The 23,396-nt window shown below is 41.3% G+C and overlaps 1 protein-coding gene across 2 annotated transcripts in view; it reads left to right on the top strand.

The window, feature by feature from the left end:
- The first annotated feature begins 6,916 nt into the window (after positions 1–6,916).
- Pdxdc1 (pyridoxal dependent decarboxylase domain containing 1) overlaps positions 6,917–23,396 on the top strand; it is a 68,039-nt gene continuing 51,559 nt past the window's right edge. Inside the window, exon 1 of one of the 2 annotated variants that reach the window (XM_029470326.2) lies at positions 6,917–7,097. In XM_029470326.2, coding sequence (XP_029326186.1) covers positions 7,077–7,097 — 21 coding nt within the window. In that variant the 5' untranslated portion in view covers positions 6,917–7,076. The remainder of the gene's footprint in view (positions 7,098–23,396) is intronic. The other variant, XM_021185429.2, reaches the window with a different exon arrangement.

Raw genomic sequence — 23,396 nt, 5'->3', positions numbered from 1 at the left:
AATCCAAATAAGCCCCTTGAATTTTATTTGGATTTATTTCCTATCATCTGAGGCACAAATGCCTTTACTTGGTCAAATCAGCATGATGTCATCCAAGTAGTGGGCTAGTATGATCTGTTTTGGGAGAGACAGATAGTCAAGATCCTTTTGAACTGAGTTATGACACAGGGCTGAGGGTTAATAGACTCTTGAGGTAAAACTGTAAAGGTATATTGCTAGATTTGCCAGCTGCAGAAAAATTGCTTCTTGCCTTCCTTGTGAAAAGATACCCAGAAAAAGCATTTGCTAGATCAATAGCTCCATATCATATAGCAGGAGAGATGTGCTAATCTGCTCAAGTAAGGATATCATATCTGATAAATCAGCTTCAGTAACTGCTTGTTAAAGTTTTCAATTGTTACCTGTCATTCTCCTTTATCCATCTATCTTATACATTGGCCTGATAGGAGAACTAAAGAGAAATGTAGGAATCACCACCCCTGTGTTTTTCAAGTCCTTGATGGTGGCACTAATCTCTGCACTTCCTCAAGGGATGCAACACTATTTTTGACTTACTATTTGCCCTTGCAGAGGCAACTCCAATTGCTTCCATTGGCCTTTTCAAGCACGATAGCCCTCACTTCACAGGTTAGGGAACCTATGTGGGAATTCTGCCAACTTCTAAGTATAGCTATCCCACTTATACATTCTGGAACTGGGGAAATGACTACAGGATGAATTTCAAGATCCACTGGACCCACAATGAGTTGGACTTTAGCCAAAACTCTATTAATCCCTTGATCTCCAAGCCCCTACTTAAACTGGAGGGCCACAATGTTTTGGGGAGTCTCCTGGAATCATGAATTCAGAACAAATATCACATACAAAAAGTCTGTACAATAGTTTTTTTGTTTTATGACAATCAATTATTGACCTAATTTCTGAGCAGATGAAGTCCTATTCAGAAAGCCCTTTCGTGTACCTGTATGTTATAGAGTAATGGCTCTATTTTCTTTTAGCAGTTTCAATATTTCAGGATATAAACTGATATATTTGGTTCGTTTGGAATTGGTTTTGTGAAGGGTTATACAAGTAAGTCTAATTTCATTCTTCTGCTTATGGACATTCAGTTCTTCCTACACAATTGGTAAAAGATGCTGTCTATCCTCCAGTGCATATTTTTGGCATCTTTGCCAAGAATCAGAGGACTGTAACTATCTGCACTCAAGTCTGGGTTTTTATTCTGTTCTGCTGATTTACATGTCTGCTTTTATGTCAGTACCACACTGGTTTTACTACCGTAGATGTACTGTTGACTTTCTTGTTTTTGTTTGTCAATTTGACACAACCTAGTCATCTGAGAACAGGGAACCTTAAGTGAGAAATCACCTTCATTAGACTATCTGTAGACAAGTCTTTGAGGCACTATTTTTTTATTTTTTTAGATTTTATTGTATGAGTGTTTTGCCTGTATGTATATTTGTGCAGAACAAGCTTCCCTGGTGCCCAAGAGGCCAGAAGAGGGTGTTGGATCCCATGTAACTGGAGTTACGGATAGTTGTGAGCTGCCATGTGGGTGATGAGACTTGAACATCAGTCCTCTGCAAAAACAAGCGCTCTTACCTGCTGAGCCATCTTTCTAGCCCTGTGAAGCATTTTTTTAAAAAATTATTAATGATTGAGGGCCTAGCCCATTATGAGCAATGCCACCTGTAGGTAGGTAGTTCTGGGTGGTATAAAAAGTAGGTTGAGCAAGTCATGGTAAACAAGAGCATGCAGGTTCCTGTGTTGGTTATAAAATGTAAGATTAAATAAATCTTTTCCTCCTCAAACTGCATTTGACCATGGTCTTTGTTTTAGCAACAGAAAGTAAACTAGAATGATAACTCTGTAATATAACTTGAATAACTTAATAAAACTCCAGCACTGTTCCAGTGCCTTCTATACTTCATATGAGCTGTATAATGTTGTTCTATTTCTATCATTTTTATTGAATGATATTACATTGAATCTGTAAATTGCTTTTGGAAGAATGGTAATTTTTACAATATAAATTCTACCAATCCATGAGCCTAAGAGATCTTTCCATCTTCTAGTACCTTTCTCAATTTCTTTCTTCAAAAATATAAAATTTTCATTGTAGTGGTCTTTCACATCTGGTTAAAAACAAAACAAAACAAAACAAAAAAACACTAAAGATGTTTGAAAAAGCCATAGGAAATCATGGTCTACAGAGTGAGTTCCAGGACAGCCAGAGCTACACAGAGAAAGCCTGTCTTGAAAAAAACAAACAAACAAACAAAAGAAGTGAGTATAATCACACACATATTTCTAGATAGAGTGACTGCTCATGAGGTGATAACGTTTCCCTCAGGAGCCATAAATTATTTAAAGAAACTCCAGTACCAGAAAGAGGAAGGGAAACATTTTGGGTTGTTGGTCATGGGTATCTAAGAGACCTCTGAAACACTACAGGGTTTGCCATTGCCCTCGATCGCCTCTGAAAACTTGAAGGTAAGACTTTATTGCTAAAGATACCACACACTTTAGACACAGAAGCTGAAGGAATCAGCTGGAATTGACTTGGACATCTCCTCCCTCAGGACCAGCTCTCAGAGTAGCAGAAGATATTATGCCAGCTGCCAAAGGAGAAATGCAATCAACAGTCCTACAGAAATGTGAAGCAAGACCACCACAGCTATCAGCCTAGGAAGAGGCCTCTAATCTTTATATCTTGTGGATAGCCAAGCTGTCTAACTGGACTTAAGCCCTGTTCAACAGGAGGGAACTCATGCCTTGTATTGTAAACTCTCGACAACTACTGGTGGCTGAACAAGTAATAGACCTTAGAGGAGGACCCACTACTGCCAATTTCCTAAATCAATACAGCTCCTAACTGTACTCTAAACACTTATCCCCACAGGCAAACATAGCTCTTACCCTTATCAAAAACACTTTTTTTTTTTCTGCAGCAAAGGCTACAGGGAGCCATAACTGGTCAAAATGCAGAGAATAAGTGACTGTGGGGTCCTCAGCCCCTGACGGGACATCTGTAATGCAATGTCACATGAACTGATGGAGAACTACAGGCAGTCAATGACTGCTGGAGGAATAATCACCTGAGTGTGAGGAACAACTCTTACGCTCACTAATTTCTCATATTTATCTTTATTGATGTCTATTAAAAAAACATGATACTAGGTAACTGTACTGGCTAGTTCTGTGTCAACTTGACACAGCTGGAGTTATCACAGAGAAAGGAGCTTCAGTTGGGGAAATGCCTCCATGAGATCCAACTGAAAGGCATTTGCTCAATTAGTGATCAAGGGGGAAAGGCCCTTGTGGGTGGGACCATCTCTGGGCTGGTAGTCTTGGTTCTATAAGAGAGCAGGCTGAGCAAGCCAGGGGAAGCAAGCCAGTAAAGAACATCCCTCCATGGCCTCTGCAGCAGCTTCTGCTTCCTGACCTGCTTGAGTTCCAGTCCTGACTTCCTTGGTGATGAACAGCAGTATGAAAGCGTAAGCCGAATAAACCCTTTCCTCTCCAACTTGCTTCTTGGTCATGATGTTTGTGCAGGAATAGAAACCCTGACTAAGACAGTAACATAAATGGATATACTTTGGTAGCAGAGTTACAGATTGTTGTAAGCTGCCATGTAGGTGTTGGGAACTAATTTAAAAATGATATATTTTGAGCATACTTCCCTCTGGACCCTTATTCTTCCTTTCCCACTTGTTATTAGTCTATTTTGTACCCTAGACATCTTCACTTCTACATTCATGGTATATATACATACATGAGTTTCTTTACATCTAAATACTACATTTAAAGTTCTATATAGCCAAGCATGGTAGCATATATTTGTAATCCCAAGACTTGAAAGGCTGAGGCACAAAGAGTGCTAGAGGCCAGCATGGGCTACTTAGAAAGACTCTGTCTCAAAAACAAATAAAACCCCTGGCAAAATAATAATAGGAATAAAGCTCTGTCTTCACTCAGCCCTTTCCCCAAACACCTACTTATTCTTAGAATAAAACTGAGGACAATAGTAATTCCATCTATATCTTTATTCATCTTCTTCTTCCCTCACAGCTTTTGATAGTTATCATTTTTTAGAAGAACATCGGGTGATATGCATTTATTTGATGTGTGTGTGTGTGTGTGCTCGAGTGCGCTCTTGAGTGTGTATGGAGGTCAGGGGATAACTTTAGGGAGTCAGTTCTCTCCTTCCATACTGTAGGGTCTGGGGATCAAACACAGGTCATTAGGCTTGGCAGCAAACCCCACATTTTTGCATTGCTGTAGTGAATATTAAATCACCCATGTATATCACTGGCTTATTTTAATATTAAAGATTAAAATATTTATTTACAATATGGCTGTAATAATTCAGCTCACAGCAAAATTATGTTGAGGAATTTAAAGAAAAAAAAACCCTACATATCCCTCTCCTTTGTTTCCTTCTGTTTTACTCTTCAAGAAAAATCTCTTTTTAACATTTTATCTATTATTTTTATGTGTATGATGTTTTGCCTGCATGCACAGTGGAGGCCACAAGAATACATTGGATTCCACTGGGACTAAAGATTATGAAAGCTGTGAGCTGCCATGTGAGTGTTGGAAATTGAATCTTGTTTTTAACTGCTGAGCCATCTCTCTAGCCCTCAAGGAAATTCTTACTTCACTGTGATAGCTTACACCACTTGGGAGACAGGAGGATTGCTTTAAGTTCAAGGCAGGTCAGTCTACAAATGAACAGCAGGACAGCCAGGGCTACATAGTGAGACCCTATCTCAAACATAGTAGTGATGTTAACATTCACCATATACAAGCCATATGTCTGTAGAGGTTTGGGGGTAGCGGTGGGATGTTGGTTGTTTCTCTATGTAGACCAGGCTGGCCTAGAACTCACAGAGCTCTACCTGCCTCTGCCTCCTAAGTGCAGGGATTAAAGGCATGCACCGCCAGGCTTGGTTTGAATCTACTTTTTAACTACTTGGAGATAATGTTACATTTATGAGCTTCTTTTTTTTTTTTTATCTTTATTACATTTTTATTTTGTGAGCTCTTGTGTGTGTGTGTGCATGTGTGCCACATGCAAAAGTCAGAGGACAACTCCAGAGTTGGTACTCTTTCCACTGTGGCAGAGGCCTTTACCTCTTAAGCCATCTCTACAGCCTGTGCACTGTTTTTGTTTGCTTGTTTTTATTTTGCTATTTGCTTTAAAAAAAAAATTGTGAGTGTGTAAGCACGCACATGCCAGTCGGACAGCATCTTGCGGGAGATGGTTCTCCCTGTCCATCAGACTTAGCGGCAACTACCATTACCATCAGCACCTTAGCTGTTTGGTTTGGAGTCACCAAACCAGATTGTTTTGAAATTCGGCATCTATCCTAGTCTAGCCTCCAAATCATGAGGTGGGGGAGGAGACGCTTCTTGTACCTCTGCCTAAAAAAAAAAAATAAGTCTTTACTAATATTGAAGTGTTCAGAGTTGTAATATACCAGCACATATACTGATGGACAGTTATCCGAATATACATACGTGATAAAAAAAATATAGAAGAGAACAGCAACTCATCTAGCTAATGGGCACATGATTGTTCACCGAAATTCTTTTGTCCTTTCTACAGGTTTGGAAATTTTCATAGCACATTGTTTTGTTCAAGCAGGAGCACATCAGTTTTCAGTCTTTGAGAGGCACCATTTCGAGCCAGGCGTGGTGGCGCACGCCTTTAATCCCAGCACTCAGGAGGCAGAAGCAGGCGGGATTTCTGAGTTCGAGGCCAGCCTGGTCTACAGAGTGAGTTCCAGGACAGCCAGGGCTACACAGAGAAACCCTGTCTCGAAAAACCAAAAAAGAAAAAGGGGGAAAAAAAAAAAAGGCACCATTTCATCATCATTTTTTTTTTTTTCCTGTTAACTGGAGAGTTACTCAAAAGCAGCACACAGGATTTCTTCGCTAGGAAATGTTAACAACACAGCAGGCCATTTATTCAAATACAAAATAGAGACCTCCTGCAGATAATTACTACACTGACAACCCGACCCAACCTCGGGGGTTGGGGGGAGCATGCTGCGTAAGAAACAGGAGAGGGTAGGGATAGCTTTGTGGTTTTTAAGATCATCAGACTTCTGTGCAGGAAGTTTCACTGACCACAATGGTGGTAAGATCCCATTTCACCTACCCATCAGTAGTGGAGCAATGTAGGAAACAAATCCCGCCGGCTCTTACTCACTAAAAACGCACTACTCCCACCTAGCGGGAGTGAAGCGGGGATAATGTGGTGTACTGCCCGGCTGCAAGGGACTACATCTAAAACGGATAATAATGATCTCCATATCAAAAGACTGCTATGATATAAAATGGAAAGGCAACAGACCTACTATTATCATTATTATTACCCATCCTCCGACAAGCCATCATTGTGACATGAGGGAGGATGCCAGACCAGCGACCTCGAATTCCTTTCTGTCTGGACTTCTGAGGAAAGAGCTGACAAAATACATTCAGCTCTGACCAGCATTCCGTCCAAACAGCAGCCACTAAAGAACTGAGCCCACCACCCAACCACACACACAATACACACTCACACAAAATCCTTGAGCGCGCGCGCGGCAGCCGTCATCCCGCGCATGCGCAAGGGTGGGCTCTGGGCTTAGGCTGCTAAGGTAAATAACTACTCCATTCCTGACCGGTGTTGACGGCGGAGGACTTGAAAGCCTGGCTTGAGCCGTGCAGCTGAGTCGATAGTATTTTACTTAGTGGATATCTCATTGCGACGGTCGTCACAGGCTTCTGGCAAAGTTGGACCGCCCTATAGACGGGGTTCTTCCCACCAAGCAGCGTTAGGACCGTCCGGCGTGACGCCTGAGTACGGAAGCCTGGAAGGCCCCGCCCCAGGAGGCCCCGCCCACCCGACGGGTCTAGCCCCGCCTTCAGCAAGCCGCAGGATACCTGCGGGCCGCGCTGCGGGGCAGCTCCTCCTCCTCTCCGCCCCGCCGGCTGCGGGCGGGGAGGACGTCAGCGCTGCCAGCGTGGAAACCGCTGCGGGCCGCGGGAGGCGGAAGTAGTGCCCAGCACCGGACGCCTCAGCCATGGACGCGTCCCTGGAGAAGGTACGGAAGGAGCGGGCGGCGCTGCGGTCCCGGGTCTTCGCCACCGGGGCGACTGGTTTCCCCGTAGGACTAAGGAGTCTCGCCGGAGGAGGGCGGCCGGGCCGGGCCACGTCACGGGGCCCGGTGGCTGAGGGGAGGTGGGCCCGGCGCTGTCGGAGCCGGCTTTGGCTTTACCGAGGCTCGGCGTAGGACCGGGCCTGAACCCGCGCTGGTCCTGTAGGGTGACAGGAGCAATCGGTGTGGGCCCCAGAAGCGTACGGGAAGAAGTCCTAGTTGTCGCGGAGGCCACTGCAAAGCCACAGATGTCCAGTGCTTTCCAAGTTAGGAGACAAATTGTAACTTTTGGCAGGCGTAGGAATCACCTGGGGACCTTGGTGAAAACATGCCTTTGCAGCCTCGGGTCTCAAGCTCGGGTGGGCGGGAACTCCGTTTGTAGAGTTTAAGAAGTTTCCCCACGTGATTACGATGCTGTCGCCTGCAAACCCCAGGCTAGATCCCCTGGTATCCAGAAAGGAGTGGGTATTCTGTAACTGGGGAGTTTATTTGGGGGCTGGGGGGAGGAGGTGGTCTCAGCTGGTCTCACTACGTTTGGGTTCCTCTTTCTGAGATTCATGAGAGGCCTTCAGGTCAATCCCAAGTCCATGGGAACCTGTGTCTAGCCCTGCTCACCTCTTGGGGCAACAGCAGCTTGATGGATCTGGCTACCTACTCGGGCATGTTAAATAGACTCTAATTGTTCCCATCTAAGGGCTGGCTATGGAGAACAAACAGGTCCTTGGGTTTCTTCATGGACTGTGCTTTCAGTGCCTAACGTTCTGTCCTCCCAGTCTTTTCTCTCTGTCCCTTCTCGAAATTCTGCTTATCCGGTATGATGTAAAAACCTAGTTTTCCCTACAAGTGAAATCAATCCTTCCTTCCACCCTCCCCACCAACCCCCACCCCCTTCTTCAATCTCTCTTCCGTCCCCGGTTTTGTGGAAGTAACCTTGGCTCTTCTGTAACTCTCTGTAGACTAGGCTGGCCTCGAACTTAAAGTGATCCTTCTGCCTCTGCCTCCCAAACTGCTATTACAGGACTTGTTGAAAGCAGTAATTGTAGAAATTAAGCCAGATGTCTTCATGTGCACACAGTGGCATATCCTGCTCCTCGGCTATTTCAAGTATAAATTGGGTGGAAAGCAATCAGAGAAAAAGATGTTTTTTTCGTTGATTCTTCTGACGAGCATAGTGTCGACTTTTTGGTACCATGAGCTTCACTTGGAATGGCGATTCTCAACTTTGGGTTAGGTTTGTTCCCTCAGGCACATTTAGCAGCTTTTGGAGGTGTTTTAAACTAGAGTCCTGGGAGGACAAGGAAGGTACTCCTGGGACCTAGTAAGAAGAACCCAAGCATACTTTCGAGTATTCTCTGTTGCCCAGGCTAGTTCTGCACATTGGGAAACGATCAGCGATTCAGACGCTCAGAGAACTAGTTGAGATTGTGTGTGTAACTCCAGTAGCTGAATACAAAATGATGCTGAAAATATACTGTTTCCCATTTCTTAACAAGGCTTTAAGTCATTCCATTAGAAACCTGAAAGAACAAAGATGATCTTTCCTTTGAGAGTATCTGAAAACTAAAAGTGGGTAGGAACTCTAGTGTAAATGGTATGTTTCTATATATTAAGTGATGGTAAAATATTTTAAGCCCTCCAAAGAAAATCTAAGGAGGTACTGAAACTCCAGCATGCATTAGGATGGAACTTTAATTGCATTGAACTTTAAGGAATTCATAATATGTGGGCTGAAAGTTGCTGCCTTAGGCCAGTGTGAAAATTATAAATGTTTTGTTTTAAAAGCTAGGGCTCAGCCAGGTGGTGGCACACAATTTAGTCCCAGCATTTGGGGAGGCAGAGGCAGGCAGATTTTTGAGTTTGAGGTCAATATGGTCTACAAAGTAAGGGACAGCCAGGGTTACACAGAGAAACCCTGTCTTAAAAAAAAAAAAAAAAAGCTAGGGCTCTTATTTTTATATTCCATGAAGTAATAGAAAACTTTAAATATAGCAAATAATTTCTGTAATATGAATTTAGATGACTTTCAGTTCTGAGAAATAGTTTGAAGTGAAACATTAAATTATGTCTATTGTCCAGTTTGAGGATTAGGCTAATTTGGGCTAGATTCTACATTTTAATATAAAATTGAGAGCTATTTGAGTAGTTCTGAATAATCCCACTTCATCTGATCCATGCATACTTTATAGAACCACAGTGTTATTTGATATTCATCCTCTGAAAGTTCAATATCTTTTCCTCTAATACAGCAATTCTCACCCTGTGGGTTGTGACCTCCCACAGGAATCATATATCAGATAGCTTACATATCAGATATTTACATTATTATTTGTAACTAGCAAAATTATAGTTATGAAGTAGCAATGAAATAATTTTATGGTTGGGATCAGCACACCATGAGGAAGTGTATTGAAGGGTAGCAATATGAGGAAGGTGGGAACTGCTGCTCTAGGGTGTAGTATGTGATCATTACTCAGTAGAATCACTTTATACATCTCCCTTGATCAAACCATAACTTTACCCCTACTTTTTCTTGAAGTAATATGCAAGCTTGCAAATATGAATGGCAGTCACTTTTCTTGCCTTAATTTGGTTTTTCACAGTGGTATCTCCATGTCAGATAGGCCAAGTGAAAGGACAAGGAATCCAAACTAGGAGAGTAGAAAGAGAGGGACTGGGAAGAACTTAGGTCATCTTTCCTCTGAGAATAGCTCTTTGTAAGTAAATCTGCCAAAACAACAACAACAACAAAAAGGTGGGTAAGGTGGCTGGATTTGTGGTTAAGAACACTTGTTGCTCTTCCAGAGGACCCAACACTTGGTGGCTCACAACAGTTTTTACATCCAGCTCTGTGAATCCAGCACCCTCTTCCGGCCTCCTCAGGCACCAGGCATGCATGTGGTATACTGACCCATAACATATAAAATAAATCTGAAAAAAAGTTTTAAGTGGGTAGGTATCCTTTAGCATCTTATGTTCAACATGTAAGAAACATGGAGCTGGAAAGATGACATGGTGCTGAGGAGTGTGTACGGCTCCTTCAGAGGAGCCAAAGTGACTCCAGCTTCAGGAGGTCTGACATCTTCTGCCTTCAGAAAGTAGTTGTATAAACATGACATACATACACATGTACATGTACACATAAATAGCAAAGCGCAAAAGGTCCCGGATAATAGTTTTAATATTATGTTAGCCAGGCAGTGGTGGCTCATGCCTTTAATCCCAGCACTCAGGAGGCAGAGGCAGGCGGATTTCTGAGTTCGAGGCCAGCCTGGTCTCCAGAGTGAGTTCCAGGACAGCCAGGGCTACACAGAGAAACCCTGTCTCAAAATACAAAACAAAAACAAAAACAAAGTTAATATTCAAGTTAGTTCTAGCACAGGACATAGTTATTGTGGCCACGAGGATTATTCACTGCATGCATTTTTTCAGTAATGTCTTGCTGCTTTAAACCTTTTCACGTTGAATGAACAATGTCATTCTTCGAGAATATTCTGTTTTGGCAAGGGGTGTGCAGTTTGTTGTTTGCTTTAACTCCACCCTTGAACAAACTATGGACAGAGTTTCTCAATTGCTGATATTTGTTTCAACTGTGATTCCATGTGTGGGAAGTTCATTGCAATGCAACATGTTTAACAGAAGCCCCTGGCCTCCGTCCACTAGCAGTACAATCCCAGCTGTGACAATTAAAAATGGCTCCAGATGGAGTGGAAGGAATTGCCTCTGAGTGGAAATCATTAACTGACAACCCAGAGCTGCTGTTCAGTTAGGGATCCACTAGTTATACTTACCAACTTAAATCAAGATGTACTGAAATTAAGCAGAATAGACAATTCATTTCCTTAGTATCCTAACCACATTCTTAATGCTCAACAGCCCAGTATGTATGCTACCATACAGGGCAGTGCAGGGCTGCAATAGTGCTGGGTGACCTCTGAAAGAGGCAACCTCAGTTCTGTTTTTCACTAAGCCCACTGTTGTTGGGTCTTTGTTTGCTTTGTCTTGTTTGTCTTTGAGAAGGGATATCACGGTGTAGCCAAGGATTATCCTGAACTCAGTGTCTGCCTTCACCTCCTGAGCGCTAGGATTATAAGCATGTGCCATCACACCTAATTTTGTGTAGTAGTGGGGACTTGTGAGTACTAGGTACATACTACACTTTATGCTGTGTCACAAGCCCCCAGTTTTTTGTTCTTGTCCTTACCCTAAACTGTACATTTATTTCTCTTTTGAGTATGATTTTGAAAAAAAAAAGTTGTCATCTTACAGTTATATGTTTATAAAGAGGAGCAAATGCAGCATGATTAGAGCCTCCCGATCATTATTGATAAGGGTGGCCCAAACTTTTATGTTTTCCTTTAAAAAGCACAATACAGGGGGCTGGAGAGAAGGCTAGTGGCTAAGAGTGCTTACTGCCCCTGTGGAAGACCTGATTTTGGCTCCCAGCGTTGATGTAATGTGTCTCACAACTGCCTGTAACTCCAGTTCCTTGGGGAGCTGACCGATGTCCTCTGGCTTCTGAAGGTACTTATATGCTTGTTGTGCTCTAAAATTCATGAAGCCTCACACACATACACAGAAATAAAAATAATAAGTAAATCCTTTAAAAATATTTTTTAATCACAAGCAAATAATCCCAATGAGGCAGATTTAAAATGATTGGTTTCTGTGTCTACTGAGGCAGAGTCCACTCTTTCATATATTATAGAGGAACTTCTGTGTAGACGTGATGACTGACATTTGTGCTCTCATTGAAAGTGAGGATTTTAGCCGGGCTTGGTGGCGCATGCCTTTAATCCCAGCACTCAGGAGGCAGAGGCAAGCGGATTTCTGACTTCGAGGCCAGCCTGGTCTACAAAGTGAGTTCCAGGACAGCCAGGGCTATACAGAGAAACCCTGTCTCGAAAAACCAAAAAAAAAGAAAAGAAAAGAAAAGAAAAGAAAAAAGAAGAAGAAGAAAGTGAGGATTTTGCATACAGGTGCACGATAGGTATGAGGTATGACAGTAAATAATTATCCATTGGATGGGATTTGCTATGTTCCTAAAAATGGATGGCCTTGGCTGGGCACTCAAATGGCAGAGGCAGGTGGATCTCCATGAGCTAGCCTGGTCTACGTAGTGAGTTCCAGGATGGCCAGGCCTATGTAGAACCTGTCTCAACAAACAAGCCCTTGAATGGCCTCGGTGATTCCAATTTATTCTGGATTTCTGAGGTGTTAGTGGCAGGGCTTTTGGTAGTCTCCTTCCCTACCCACCCCTGTCACCCCAGGTTTGATGTTATAGTTAGGATTGTGAATTATAGCCTACATTGAATGTTTTTACTTAAAGAAGAAATATGTTTTGATTTGTGCATTCTTATTAGTTATGGTATAGTGAATGAAAACATTTCTACTTTGAATGAAAACATTTTTACTTTGTTTTATTTTTGAGATGAGATCTTGCAGTGTAGTCCAAGTGGGCTTCAGACTCAGATTTTTCTAACCTTCCATGTATTGAGATTACAGGAACGCACATCACAATGGGCTAATAGGTGCACATTTTAAAATATTGATCATTGTTGAAGAAGGAGGATTAGAACGTAGTATAGAAGTGGAAAAGACATGAAGAAGATGGCCAGTCAAGGATTTTGAAGAAGAGGGTGTTTAAGGTGTTTGGGCTTGTCAATATTATTAGTTATTCTCATGCGTGTGATGTGTGTGAGAGAGGAAGTATTCTCACGTGAGTGATGTGTGTGAGAGAGGAAGTACAGGCATGCCACAGCACTAGTGTGAAGGCCAGTGGTTAGTTATCTTCCTGAAGTTGATGGTCTCCTTCCACTGTCCCAGGTGGGGCAGTCTCTGGGTGGCCTTTCCTTCAGTCTCTGTTTCACACTTATCTCCATATTTGCTCCTGTGAGTATTTTGTTCTCCTTCTAAGAAGGACTGGAGCACCCACACTTTGGTCTTCCTTCTTCTTGAGCTTCATGTGGTCTGTCATCTTGTTATTTTCAAGATAACATGCCAGTGTTAATTCCTTATGATTCCAGTACAGTTTTGAAAATAGTAATAATGCCAAATACAATAAATCCCTTCATTATTATTGTTATTGATGTTGGGGATTAAAACTCACAGACCTTTCATACCAGGTTAGTACTCCACCACTGAACTGTATATTCAAGATGGTAGATAACCTTTTTATCTTTCTGACTTGAGTGCCTGCAGACACGTCCTGGCAACACTTTGAGGAAGCTCATCTCAGAGAGTTATCATACTTAGGACAGCATGTTGCTCTTTAAGGATTTTTTTTCTTGTGGTATTAGGCATTGAACCCGATTTCTTGGTTTATGTTGGATAAATGAACTCACTGAGTTACATCCACTACCGAGGAATTGCACATTTTTCTGTTCCAGAATAAGTTTGATATTCCAGATAAATAAGAACTTAGAAATAAATCTTGCCTGCTATATATATTATTTGTTTGGAATGTAGTATTCATTAATGTCTAAGTGATAGATTTTAGAATCTGATTTCTAGGAGGGGGAGAAAATTTCAATTTAGACTTGAACTTCTTGGTTTCTGTGCATCTCTGATGGTTATTTGGGCGCTGGATTCATTACTCTTCTGTTGCCATGATAAAACACCATGACTAAGGCAACTTGGCTTATTTGGGACTTACAGTTCCAGAGAGGTTAGGATCCACAATGGCAGGGACAGCAAACAGCAGATACAGCAACTGGAGCTGGAAGCTGAGAGTCAACATCTTAGACCACAAGAAACAGAGACAAGTGGGGTTGGCAGAAGACTTTTAACACCTCAGCTCTTGACCCCAGTGCATAAGTCCTCTAGCAAGGCCATACCTCCTACTGGGTTCCCCAGTGCTATCAACTGGGGACCAGATATTCAAATGCCCTAGATTATGGGGGGCATCTCATTCAATCCACCATGGTGCCTTTCTTGTCTTTCCGTGCACTATTGTCATGTTATTAAAATCGTTGTTCTTTATCTTTACAGATGTATATCTCTGTTGCATACTTTTGTTGTTTTACATTCTTCTCTACTTGCTTATAAATTTGTAGGTTAAACACTCATAATTACACCTTGTCAATAACTATATATCTCTTTGAACTTGGAGATTATGCTGTTTTATGAATAAATAATTATAGTATGTCTTCATGTCCTCACAGACACACTCAAACATAGAAAGAGGGTTTTTTATTTGTGGTTTTCTTTGTTGTTGTTGTTGTTGTTGTTGTTTTGTTTTGTTTTTAAGATTCTAGTGTGGGTTATGTACAGTATGCCTTTGGAGGTCAGAGGATAGATTGTGGGAGGTGATCCTCTCTCCACAGTGTGAATTCTGAGGCTTTAAACTGTGTCAACAAGCATGACAGCAAGCACCTTTACCCATTCAACAATTTCAATAATTCTGTTTATTATTTTGAAACAAGGCTTCGTAAGGTCCAGCAGAGACTGGCCTTGAACTCCTCCGGCTCTTTCTACATCAGCCTTCTAAGTCCCTAGATCACAGATGTACACTACCACAGCTCCTGGGGTGTGTTTTGTTTTATTTTTTAGAAGTAAGCATACACAGAGGCTGAAGAGATGGTTCAGCAGTTAAGAATACTTGAAGCTCTCGCAGAGGACCTGGATTCCATTTCCAGCACCAGGAGACAGCTCACAGCTGCCTGTAACTCCATTTCTAGGGGTTCCAACACCCCCTGACCGCCATAAGCACCTGCACTCACAAGCTGCGTGCACATTGTGACATTTTTCTTTTCTTTCTTTCTTTTTTTTTTCTCTTTTCTTTTTTGAGACAGTTTCTTTTTATAGCCTTGGCTGTCCTAGAACTAGCTCTGTACACCAGGCTAGCTTCAAACTCAGAGATCCACCCGCCTTTTCTTTCAAATGCTGGGATTACAGGCTTGTGCCATCACCACCCAGCACATTGTGACATTTTTTATACATATTTATCATTTTTCTCTCTTCTAACTTTTTTCCCTTACCCAGTTGTCCTCCCGTGTTCTCTCCCCCTCACTCTCAAGACCCTTCTCGTCCTTCAAATAACTGCTTTTGTCTTCAAGTTGCATGTACACCTCAGACATTTAATCAGATTATTTTACTCAGGATTATTTATTTTTAAGTTATTTGTGTAATATTTATAGGTGAAGACTCATGCCACAGTACACATGTGGAGGTGACAAGTTTGTGGAGTTGATGCTCTTCTTTGCATGGGTTCTGGGGATAGAACTCAGGCCACATCATCAAATGGTTAAACACTTACCTCCTGAACCATTTCACAGGCTCTTTTCTAGGATTTAAATAAAGAAGGCAGAAAAGTCAATATTTTGTCCAATTTGTGAGGCCCTGGTGACACCTTCATGGCAGGTGTGCTGCCTTCTCGTGTATGCTCTTTCATTTCCCTTAGAGCTCATAAACTGCCACCACCACCACATAAATCTCCCTGACTTTTACTGGAAGGAACAAGGTTTAAGATCTTAAGTAAACATTTAGTTATGGGTAGGGTGATTAGATCCTGGTTTCCCTAGGCCCATCCCAGACTACACCTTTCATCCTAGTTTAATTATTAATACTCTTTTTTTTTTTTTTTTTTTTTTTTTTGGTTTTTCGAGACAGGGTTTCTCTGTATAGCCCTGGCTGTCCTGGAACTCACTTTGTAGACCAGGCTGGCCTCGAACTCAGAAATCCGCCTGCCTCTGCCTCCCAAGTGCTGGGATTAAAGGCGTGCACCACCACCGCCCGGCGATTATTAATACTCTTAAAGTAGATCACTTGCCACTCTTGCTTACAAATGCTTTTACCTTATGAGCCCTCTCACTGGCTCTATTTCCTTTGTTCTTAACTAAAAAGGCTTGTTCTGGTCCTGTAAGAAAATTTTGCCATCTAGTTGTAACATTGTATGATGGAAATTTTCCCTGAAAGGAGAGTCAGTGATATTTTTTTCTGAGTGGAAGCCAGAATTAAAAAGAAGATCATGAATCTGGCATGGCACACATCTTTAATCTTAGCATTCAGGTGGCAGAGGCTAGAGGATCTTTGTGAGTTTGAGGCCAGATTGGAGAGAGAACCCCCCCACAAGAAAAATTAAAAGTAAACTTAAGCTATATGATTTTGGAGTATGGCCCTTTCGCAGAACGTGAGTTATTTCATAGTCTTATGATATTGATACGCATTATTGCCGCGTAGTTAAGAGAGCATGGTTCTAGAGTAATAATAACTTTAAAATGTTAAGTGGTAGTAAAGTGTAAAGTGTGTCAATTGGCTAATAGCACAATGCTTGATGATTTTAAGCAACTCAGTAATTATTAAGGATCATCTTGCTTATTCTCTGGCAGCCCCTATGCTTGGTGTCAAAGCACAGTGGAATTATGACTTTTTTCCTAAGAATAGACCATAGAAAATACTGTTTTATCCTTAATATCATAAAATAGTACCACGTCTATTTCCCTCCTTCTGTCATAAAACAGATCCTTTCTATGTATCAAAACTAGGCGGCTTTGCACAATTTCTGAGTTGTCTGCTTTGGTTTGGTGGTGGTAGTGGTAGTAGTGGTGGTGATGATGATGGTGGTGGTTTGCTGTTTGCTTGGACAGGATCTGATGTATTTCAGGCTGGTCTGAAATTCAATGTGTAGCTGAGGATGGCTTTAAACTTTTATCCTACTGAAATCACAGCTATGTGCTACTTTAACCGGTCTCTGCAGTGCTGAGGATCAAACCCATGGCCTGGAATTGATAACAGTTCAGTTTTGCCTCAGCCTCTTAAGTATGGGATTGCAGACATGACCCAATCCAATTCAACTGCATTCTTTTTGTTGTGTTTTGAATTGGAGTTTCATAGTTCAGGCTGACTTGAAACTCCATATATAGATGAGATTGGTTTTTGAGCACTTGACCCTCCTACCTCTATTTCCCAAGGGATTATTCACTGCCACACATGGTTTTAATTCTTTTTTTTTTTTCCCCAACAACTTTTTTTGATGGTTTCACCTCTTTATCCATGTAGGTTTTATGTATGGTTTTGGCTTTGCTTTAGTATAATCATGTGGTTTAAACACCCAGCAATATGACAAGAGACAACATATGAAACAGGAATAAGAAAATAGTGGCTGTTCTTCATAGAAACTTCTTTTCACATGGTTTTTAGTTTTAAGGGATTCAGCAAATATACAAGTCGGTCATGGTAACATACCTGTGATTCTAGCACTTGGCAAGGAGAGGGCTAGAAGTTCAAGGTCACAGGCTAAAGTTGAAGGAGATAGTTCAGTCAGTGAAGTACCTGTCATACAAATGTTAGGACCTGAGTTAGGATCCTTGGTACCTACATTTTTAAAAAGCCAGATGTGGCTACACATGTCCTGACCATAGCACTGAGGGAACAAAGACAGGTAGATCCCCAGAGCTAGCTGACTAACCAATCTAGTCTGGCTAGCCATTCTAGCCTCTTGGTGAGCTCTAGATTCCTCTTACTCAAAAGATAATAGTGAGAGATACTTTATGTTAACTTGTAGCCTCTCCTATACTCTTGCATATAGACACCAGTGCATACACACAGACAAAAGTTCATGTCCTTATCAGCTACATAATTCAGGGCCAGTCTGAGCTTGGAAAGACTCTGCCTCAGATGATTGGTAGATAGATAGATAGATAGATAGATAGATAGATAGATAGATAGATCGAAAAGGAAAGGAAAGGAAAGGAAAGGAAAGGAAAGGAAAGGAAAGGAAAGGAAAGGAAAGGAAAGGAAAGGAAAGAGGGAGATATGTGCCATGGTGTATGTTTGAGGTCAGAGGATGACTTAAAGGGTTGATACTCTTCCTCAGGCTGTCAGACTTGGCAACAAGTACCTTTACCTGCTGAGCCATCTCACTGATTGTGGTTGTTTGTTTGTTTGTTTGTTTGTTTACTGTTTAACTAAAAAGATTTGTTCCAAGGCTATAGGCAAAAAAAATATTATGCTGCACTTTATAGAAAGGAGGCTGATGTCCAGTGCTGAAAATCATCTGACGTTGAACCCTTGATCAACAGGAAATAATAGGAGTCTGTTTCCCTGCCTATAGGCAGCTCATGATGTGGCTAAGGAGTTCACATCTGTACTGGAAAGAGCATTTGTGAAATTGGTTCTCAGTGAAGGATGTGAGGAATTGTGAAGACTAGTGACTGAATGTCAGAATGGCCTTAGTTTCAAGTTTTATTCCATCATCTCCATAAATTCTATCTTTTGTTTTTGTCAGTGTGTCCAGACTTTAGGTTTAGAAAAAAATGGTGACATATAGCACATGCCTATAATTCCAGCATTGAGGAGGAGAAGAATCATAGCAAGTTTAAGCCCAGCCTGGCTTACATAGAAGGTTTTAGGCCAGCCTGGGATATTGAGAGAGACCCTATCTCAAAAAACAAAACAAAAAAAGATGTTGTTAGTAGAGGGCATGTGGAAGTGGTTTTATCCAAAACGCTTCATAGAAATCTTGAATTGTGGACCTGAAAAGATGAGATGGTTCATTAGTTAAAAGCACTTATTGCTCTCAAAGACCAGAGTTTGTTTTCCAGAATGTTATCAGGCAACTCACAACTGCCTATAACTTCAGTTCCAGGGGTTTGACAAAAAAGAGGGACCTGTATGCCATCCTCCTCTGGCCTCTACAGGTACCCAGCCATACTGGTACACATGTGTGTGCACACACATATACATATCAAAATTTTAAAAAAGAATCTTGACTGGTAATTTAAAGATGCAAAGACATTCAAACCAGGCAGGTGTTTGGAGCATGAAATGTGATTGATCAAGCAAAATGGTTATCTTTTCATTGAGTAGATGATAAGGAACAAACCAGAGAGACTTAGAAGTTAGGATAAATTCTCTTGACTATTATCTTTCCCATTTCCCACTCATAAGCAGAGCATGGGGACCATTTTACATCTATTCTGTTTGATAGCTACACTTGTTTAAGACATGTTTGAAAAGATTTTAAAATTATATTTAAGCATCAGAACTAGATAACCTGGATAGCTTGATTCCACCACTCAGAGGAAGAAGCAAACAGATCTCTGAGTTTGAGACCAAACTGGTCTCCATAGCAAATTCCGGTCTAGCCATGGCTACATAATGAGATCCTGTCTCCAAAAGGAGAAGAAAGAAAAATAAATAAATAAAAGCAGATATGGCTATTGGACTACTTTGTAAACCTTCTTAGAAGCCAACTTGTATAATAGAGGCCAGAAAGGGAAATAAGAAACCCTGGGTTTTCTATCATTTGTCTTTTATAAGCCCTTTGGTCATCAGGAAATCTCATTTCCAAGACTTAATTCCTTCACCTCTAAAATGTTAAGTTAGAATTTGATGTTTTCATGACATATATTTTTACTTTTAGTGGCAATTTTATGAATGAAACTTGACTTAAGATCCTTTGTGAAAACCAAAGCTGATCTACTTAATGGGGTTAAGGCACTGGAAGCCTCAATTTTATGTAGTTCTTCCTACTGTTCTTAGGAGGTTGGTTGGTTGGTTTGGGGTGTGTGTGTGTGTGTGTGTGTGTGTGTGTGTGTGTGATAGAGATGTGTGTTCATGCATTCATATGTGAGAGTACCAGTGTGTACATGTGAGATCAGAGAGAGGACATGTTGGTCTTGGGTGTTGGTCTTCACTTTCCGTTTGTTTGAGACAAGGTCCCTTAGTTGTTTGTTGCCATACTTGCTAGGCTTGCTGGCCTTCAAACTTCTGGGTATTCTTTTTCTGTTTCCCACCTTGCTGTAGGAATAGGGGGTTACAGATCCACAACTATGGGTGGCTTTTAATGGGTTCTGGGAATTCACACTTGGGTCTTCATACTTGCCAAGCAAGTGTATTATCTACTGAACCATCTCTTCAGACTGGTTAGTTGTTTGTTTAAGACAGTATCTTACTTTATAGCTTAAGCTGTCCTCAGCCTTGAGGAGACCCTTCAGTTTTAGCTTATAAAGATCTGGGATTGCACATATACCTGGCCTCCTTCCCATTTGCTGTTGTAGGGCTTACAAGACCTCTGAACTAGATTCCTAAGGTCTTATCTAAAATTTAACATTTTATGTTTCTGATATTGGTAAACGGAGTAGAACTTGTTGATAGAGGTGAGGTAACGTAGGGGTACTAAATGTGAGAGATAGTCCTGCAGACTTGCTGTATAAGATGTGAGGTTCGGGGCTAGAGAGATGGCTCAGTGGTTAAGAGCATTGACTGCTCTTCTGAAGGTCCTGAGTTCAAATCTCAGCAACCACATGGTGACTCACAACCATCCATAACAAGATCTGACACCCTCTTCTGGAGTGTCTGAAGATAGCTACAATGTACTTAAAACATATAATGAATAAATAAATTAATTAAAAAAAAAGATGTGAAGGGCTTCTCTAAAATCATTATGGAGACTAAGAAGACAGAAATAATGCGTGGGTTTTGTGTGTGTGTATGTGTGTGTGTATGTGTTTGTGTGTGTGTGTGACTGTGTGTATGTGTGTCTATGTCTGTGTCTCTGTCTGTCTGTCTTAGGTTAGTTCTTTTCTAACATCATTTGACTAGAGAACCAAATTTAGGTCATCAGTCTTGGTAAAAAGTACTTTTAATTGCTGAGCCTTCTCACAGGCCCTTTTGTGTGTTTTAATTCTATATGAATTGATAATTTGGGGCTATATAAAGGACCTGAGTTCAGTTCCCAACACCCACATCAAGTGTCTCACAACTACCCTTAATTCCAGCTCTGGGGATCTAATTCCCTGTTCTGGACTTTGGGCACCCACCCCACCCCAACACACACACACAATAATTTTGGACTCATCAGGTGAAATTTATATATTTATTTGAATATATGTTGTATATAACAATAAGTAAAGAAAAAGGGGCCTTGAATTTAAGGAGGATAAGGAGGAGTGGGGGGACAGATGGGTGAATTGGAGGGAGTGGTGAAATGATGGAGCTGAATTTTAATTTAAAAAATTAACTGCCATAAATATGGTATAATTAAAATAAATGTAAACTTTTTAAGAATTAAAAATACTTTTATCTCGTTTCTTTTTGGAGGGAGATTAATGTACACATACGGCACTACAATCGGAAAGGAGCAGACAGAGACAAGCAGAAAGGCTCCCTCTGACTGCTGCTCATCTTCATACTTGCATGGTCTCCAGGCCACCACTTAGACCAGCTTTTTCCAGAACAAACCATCATCTCCAGGCTTTTGTGCAGGTTATTTTCTTGTAGCTGCTGGAGCAAATCACAACTTCAGTAGTGTAATATCCATGAAGTGAGGCTGGGCATGTTGGTGCATGCCTGTTTCTCTGTGATTGAAAGCTGTGGTGCCAGGCTTGGAAATGTAGACAGCAACTATCTCACAAAAAACCAGGGTCAGGTGGGGGAAAGACTTGGTAATGTAGGCAGAAACTATCTCACACACACACAAAACCAAAAACAAAAAAACAGGGTCAGGTGGGGGAAAGGAGGAAGGGAGGAAGAAAAAGAGAGACGGATTTTGCATTTGAGTTTTCTGGGCCAGAAGTTAGAAATTCCTATCGGTGGTCTACTTAAGATTACCAGAGCTGAACTCAAAAGAAGGGGACATTCTAATTCTAGTTCATAATGGGTGTTGACATTCTTCAGCTTGTGACCATGTCATTTTTAATTAATCAAAGTATAATGACATCATTTTCTCTCTTCCCTTTCCTTCCCTCAACTCCTCCCATGTATCTCTTCCCATTCCCTCTGGAAATCTGGCCCTTTTTAAAAATCATTATTACAAACATACACACACACACTTTCCTGTATGTCAGTTGATTTATTTTAAAGACTAAAATATTTATCCGCAATATGGTTGTAATTATTCAGATCACTACAGAAGTCATGGTTGAAGTTCAAGGAAAACTAACCACATTTCCCTCTCTATCGGTTTCCTGTCATTTCTTGCTTTCCGTTACTTATTGATGTTATTTTAATTTGAAATATGTATGCATCATTTTCCCTATACAGCTTGCTCAGTCGTTTTGTGTAATTTGTACATATGTGACTTCAGAGCTGACCACTTGGTATATGATAACCAATTAGGGGTTCATCCCTGGCGAGAAATCTTTCTTTCTATCACTCTCTCCTTCCTTCCCTCCTCCCCTTCTCTCCTCTCCCCTCCCCTTCGTTCCCCCACCTTCCTTTTTCTCTTTCTCTTTCTGATTTTTCAAGACCAAGTTTCTCTATGTAACAGCCCTGGCTATCCTTGAACTCACAGAGATCTGCCTACCTCTGCCTCTAGAGTGTTGGGACTAAAGGCATGCACTATGATGCCTGGCCAGAGAATTATTTCTAATGCTCTCAGGATTCCTTAGTTACCTGTATTTCTTTGTCTGTGTGTAGGCTCCATGAAATTTAGCATGTCTATTGCTTTTGTGCTTCTTTGGGTCTTGTTTAGGCAACCATATTGTGGTGATATTGTGAGTGAAGCCTCCCTGTCATTTTTAGGAGACACAGTGTCATAGCAACTTTTCAGGTCCCCTGGTACTCTCTTCTTCCATGTTCCCTGCGTTGTCATATGTGCAGGAGTCATGTTATAGTTGGCATGGGCATTCCAGATCACTATGTTTTGATCCACGTTTCTTTGATGAGGAGAGAAGCTGTATTCATCTGTGGGATATTTAGATGCATTTATGCTGGTTTAGTAAAGTGTCATTAGTAGGTTCTCTAAGATCCATGACCTCATTAGTCCCTGGTGGTTAGCTAGGTTTCTAGTAGTATGCATGATTTCCCTCCTGTTGAGCAGGCCTTATGTCTATTAATTAAACAGCTGTTGTTACCGTCAGGCTGTGACTGCCACTGTTGTACTCTTAGGGTTATTGGGCCAGGTTGCTCATCATTGTGTTTCATAGGCTAATGACAATAGTTTGGGGTTTTGTTTTGTTTTGTAAGAACTACTTTTTATTTTATGTATATGAGTACATTGTAGCTGTCCTCAAGCACACCAGAAGAGGGCATCAGATCCCATTACAGATGGTTGTGAGCCACCATGTGGTTGCTGGGAACTGAACTCAAGACCTCTGGAAGAGCAGTCAGTGCTCTTAACCGCTGAGCCATCTCTTCAGCCCATGACAATAGTTTTTAAAGCCAGCATCTTCAAAGTTTTTCTACTCCCTTTTCATACTATCTTTGTTTGTATGTGCATATGTGGCTCCTCTGCCCTTATCATAAAGAAGATACTTTTCATTACATTTTGGATTCATCTGGATAGTAAATGTTGTCTAGCCATCT

Source organism: Mus caroli, unplaced genomic scaffold (genome assembly GCF_978045245.1).
Source record: "Mus caroli unplaced genomic scaffold, Mus_caroli_1 scaffold_17, whole genome shotgun sequence".
Classification (NCBI taxonomy): domain Eukaryota; kingdom Metazoa; phylum Chordata; class Mammalia; order Rodentia; family Muridae; genus Mus; species Mus caroli.
This window is presented reverse-complemented; position numbering and strand designations above follow the sequence as displayed.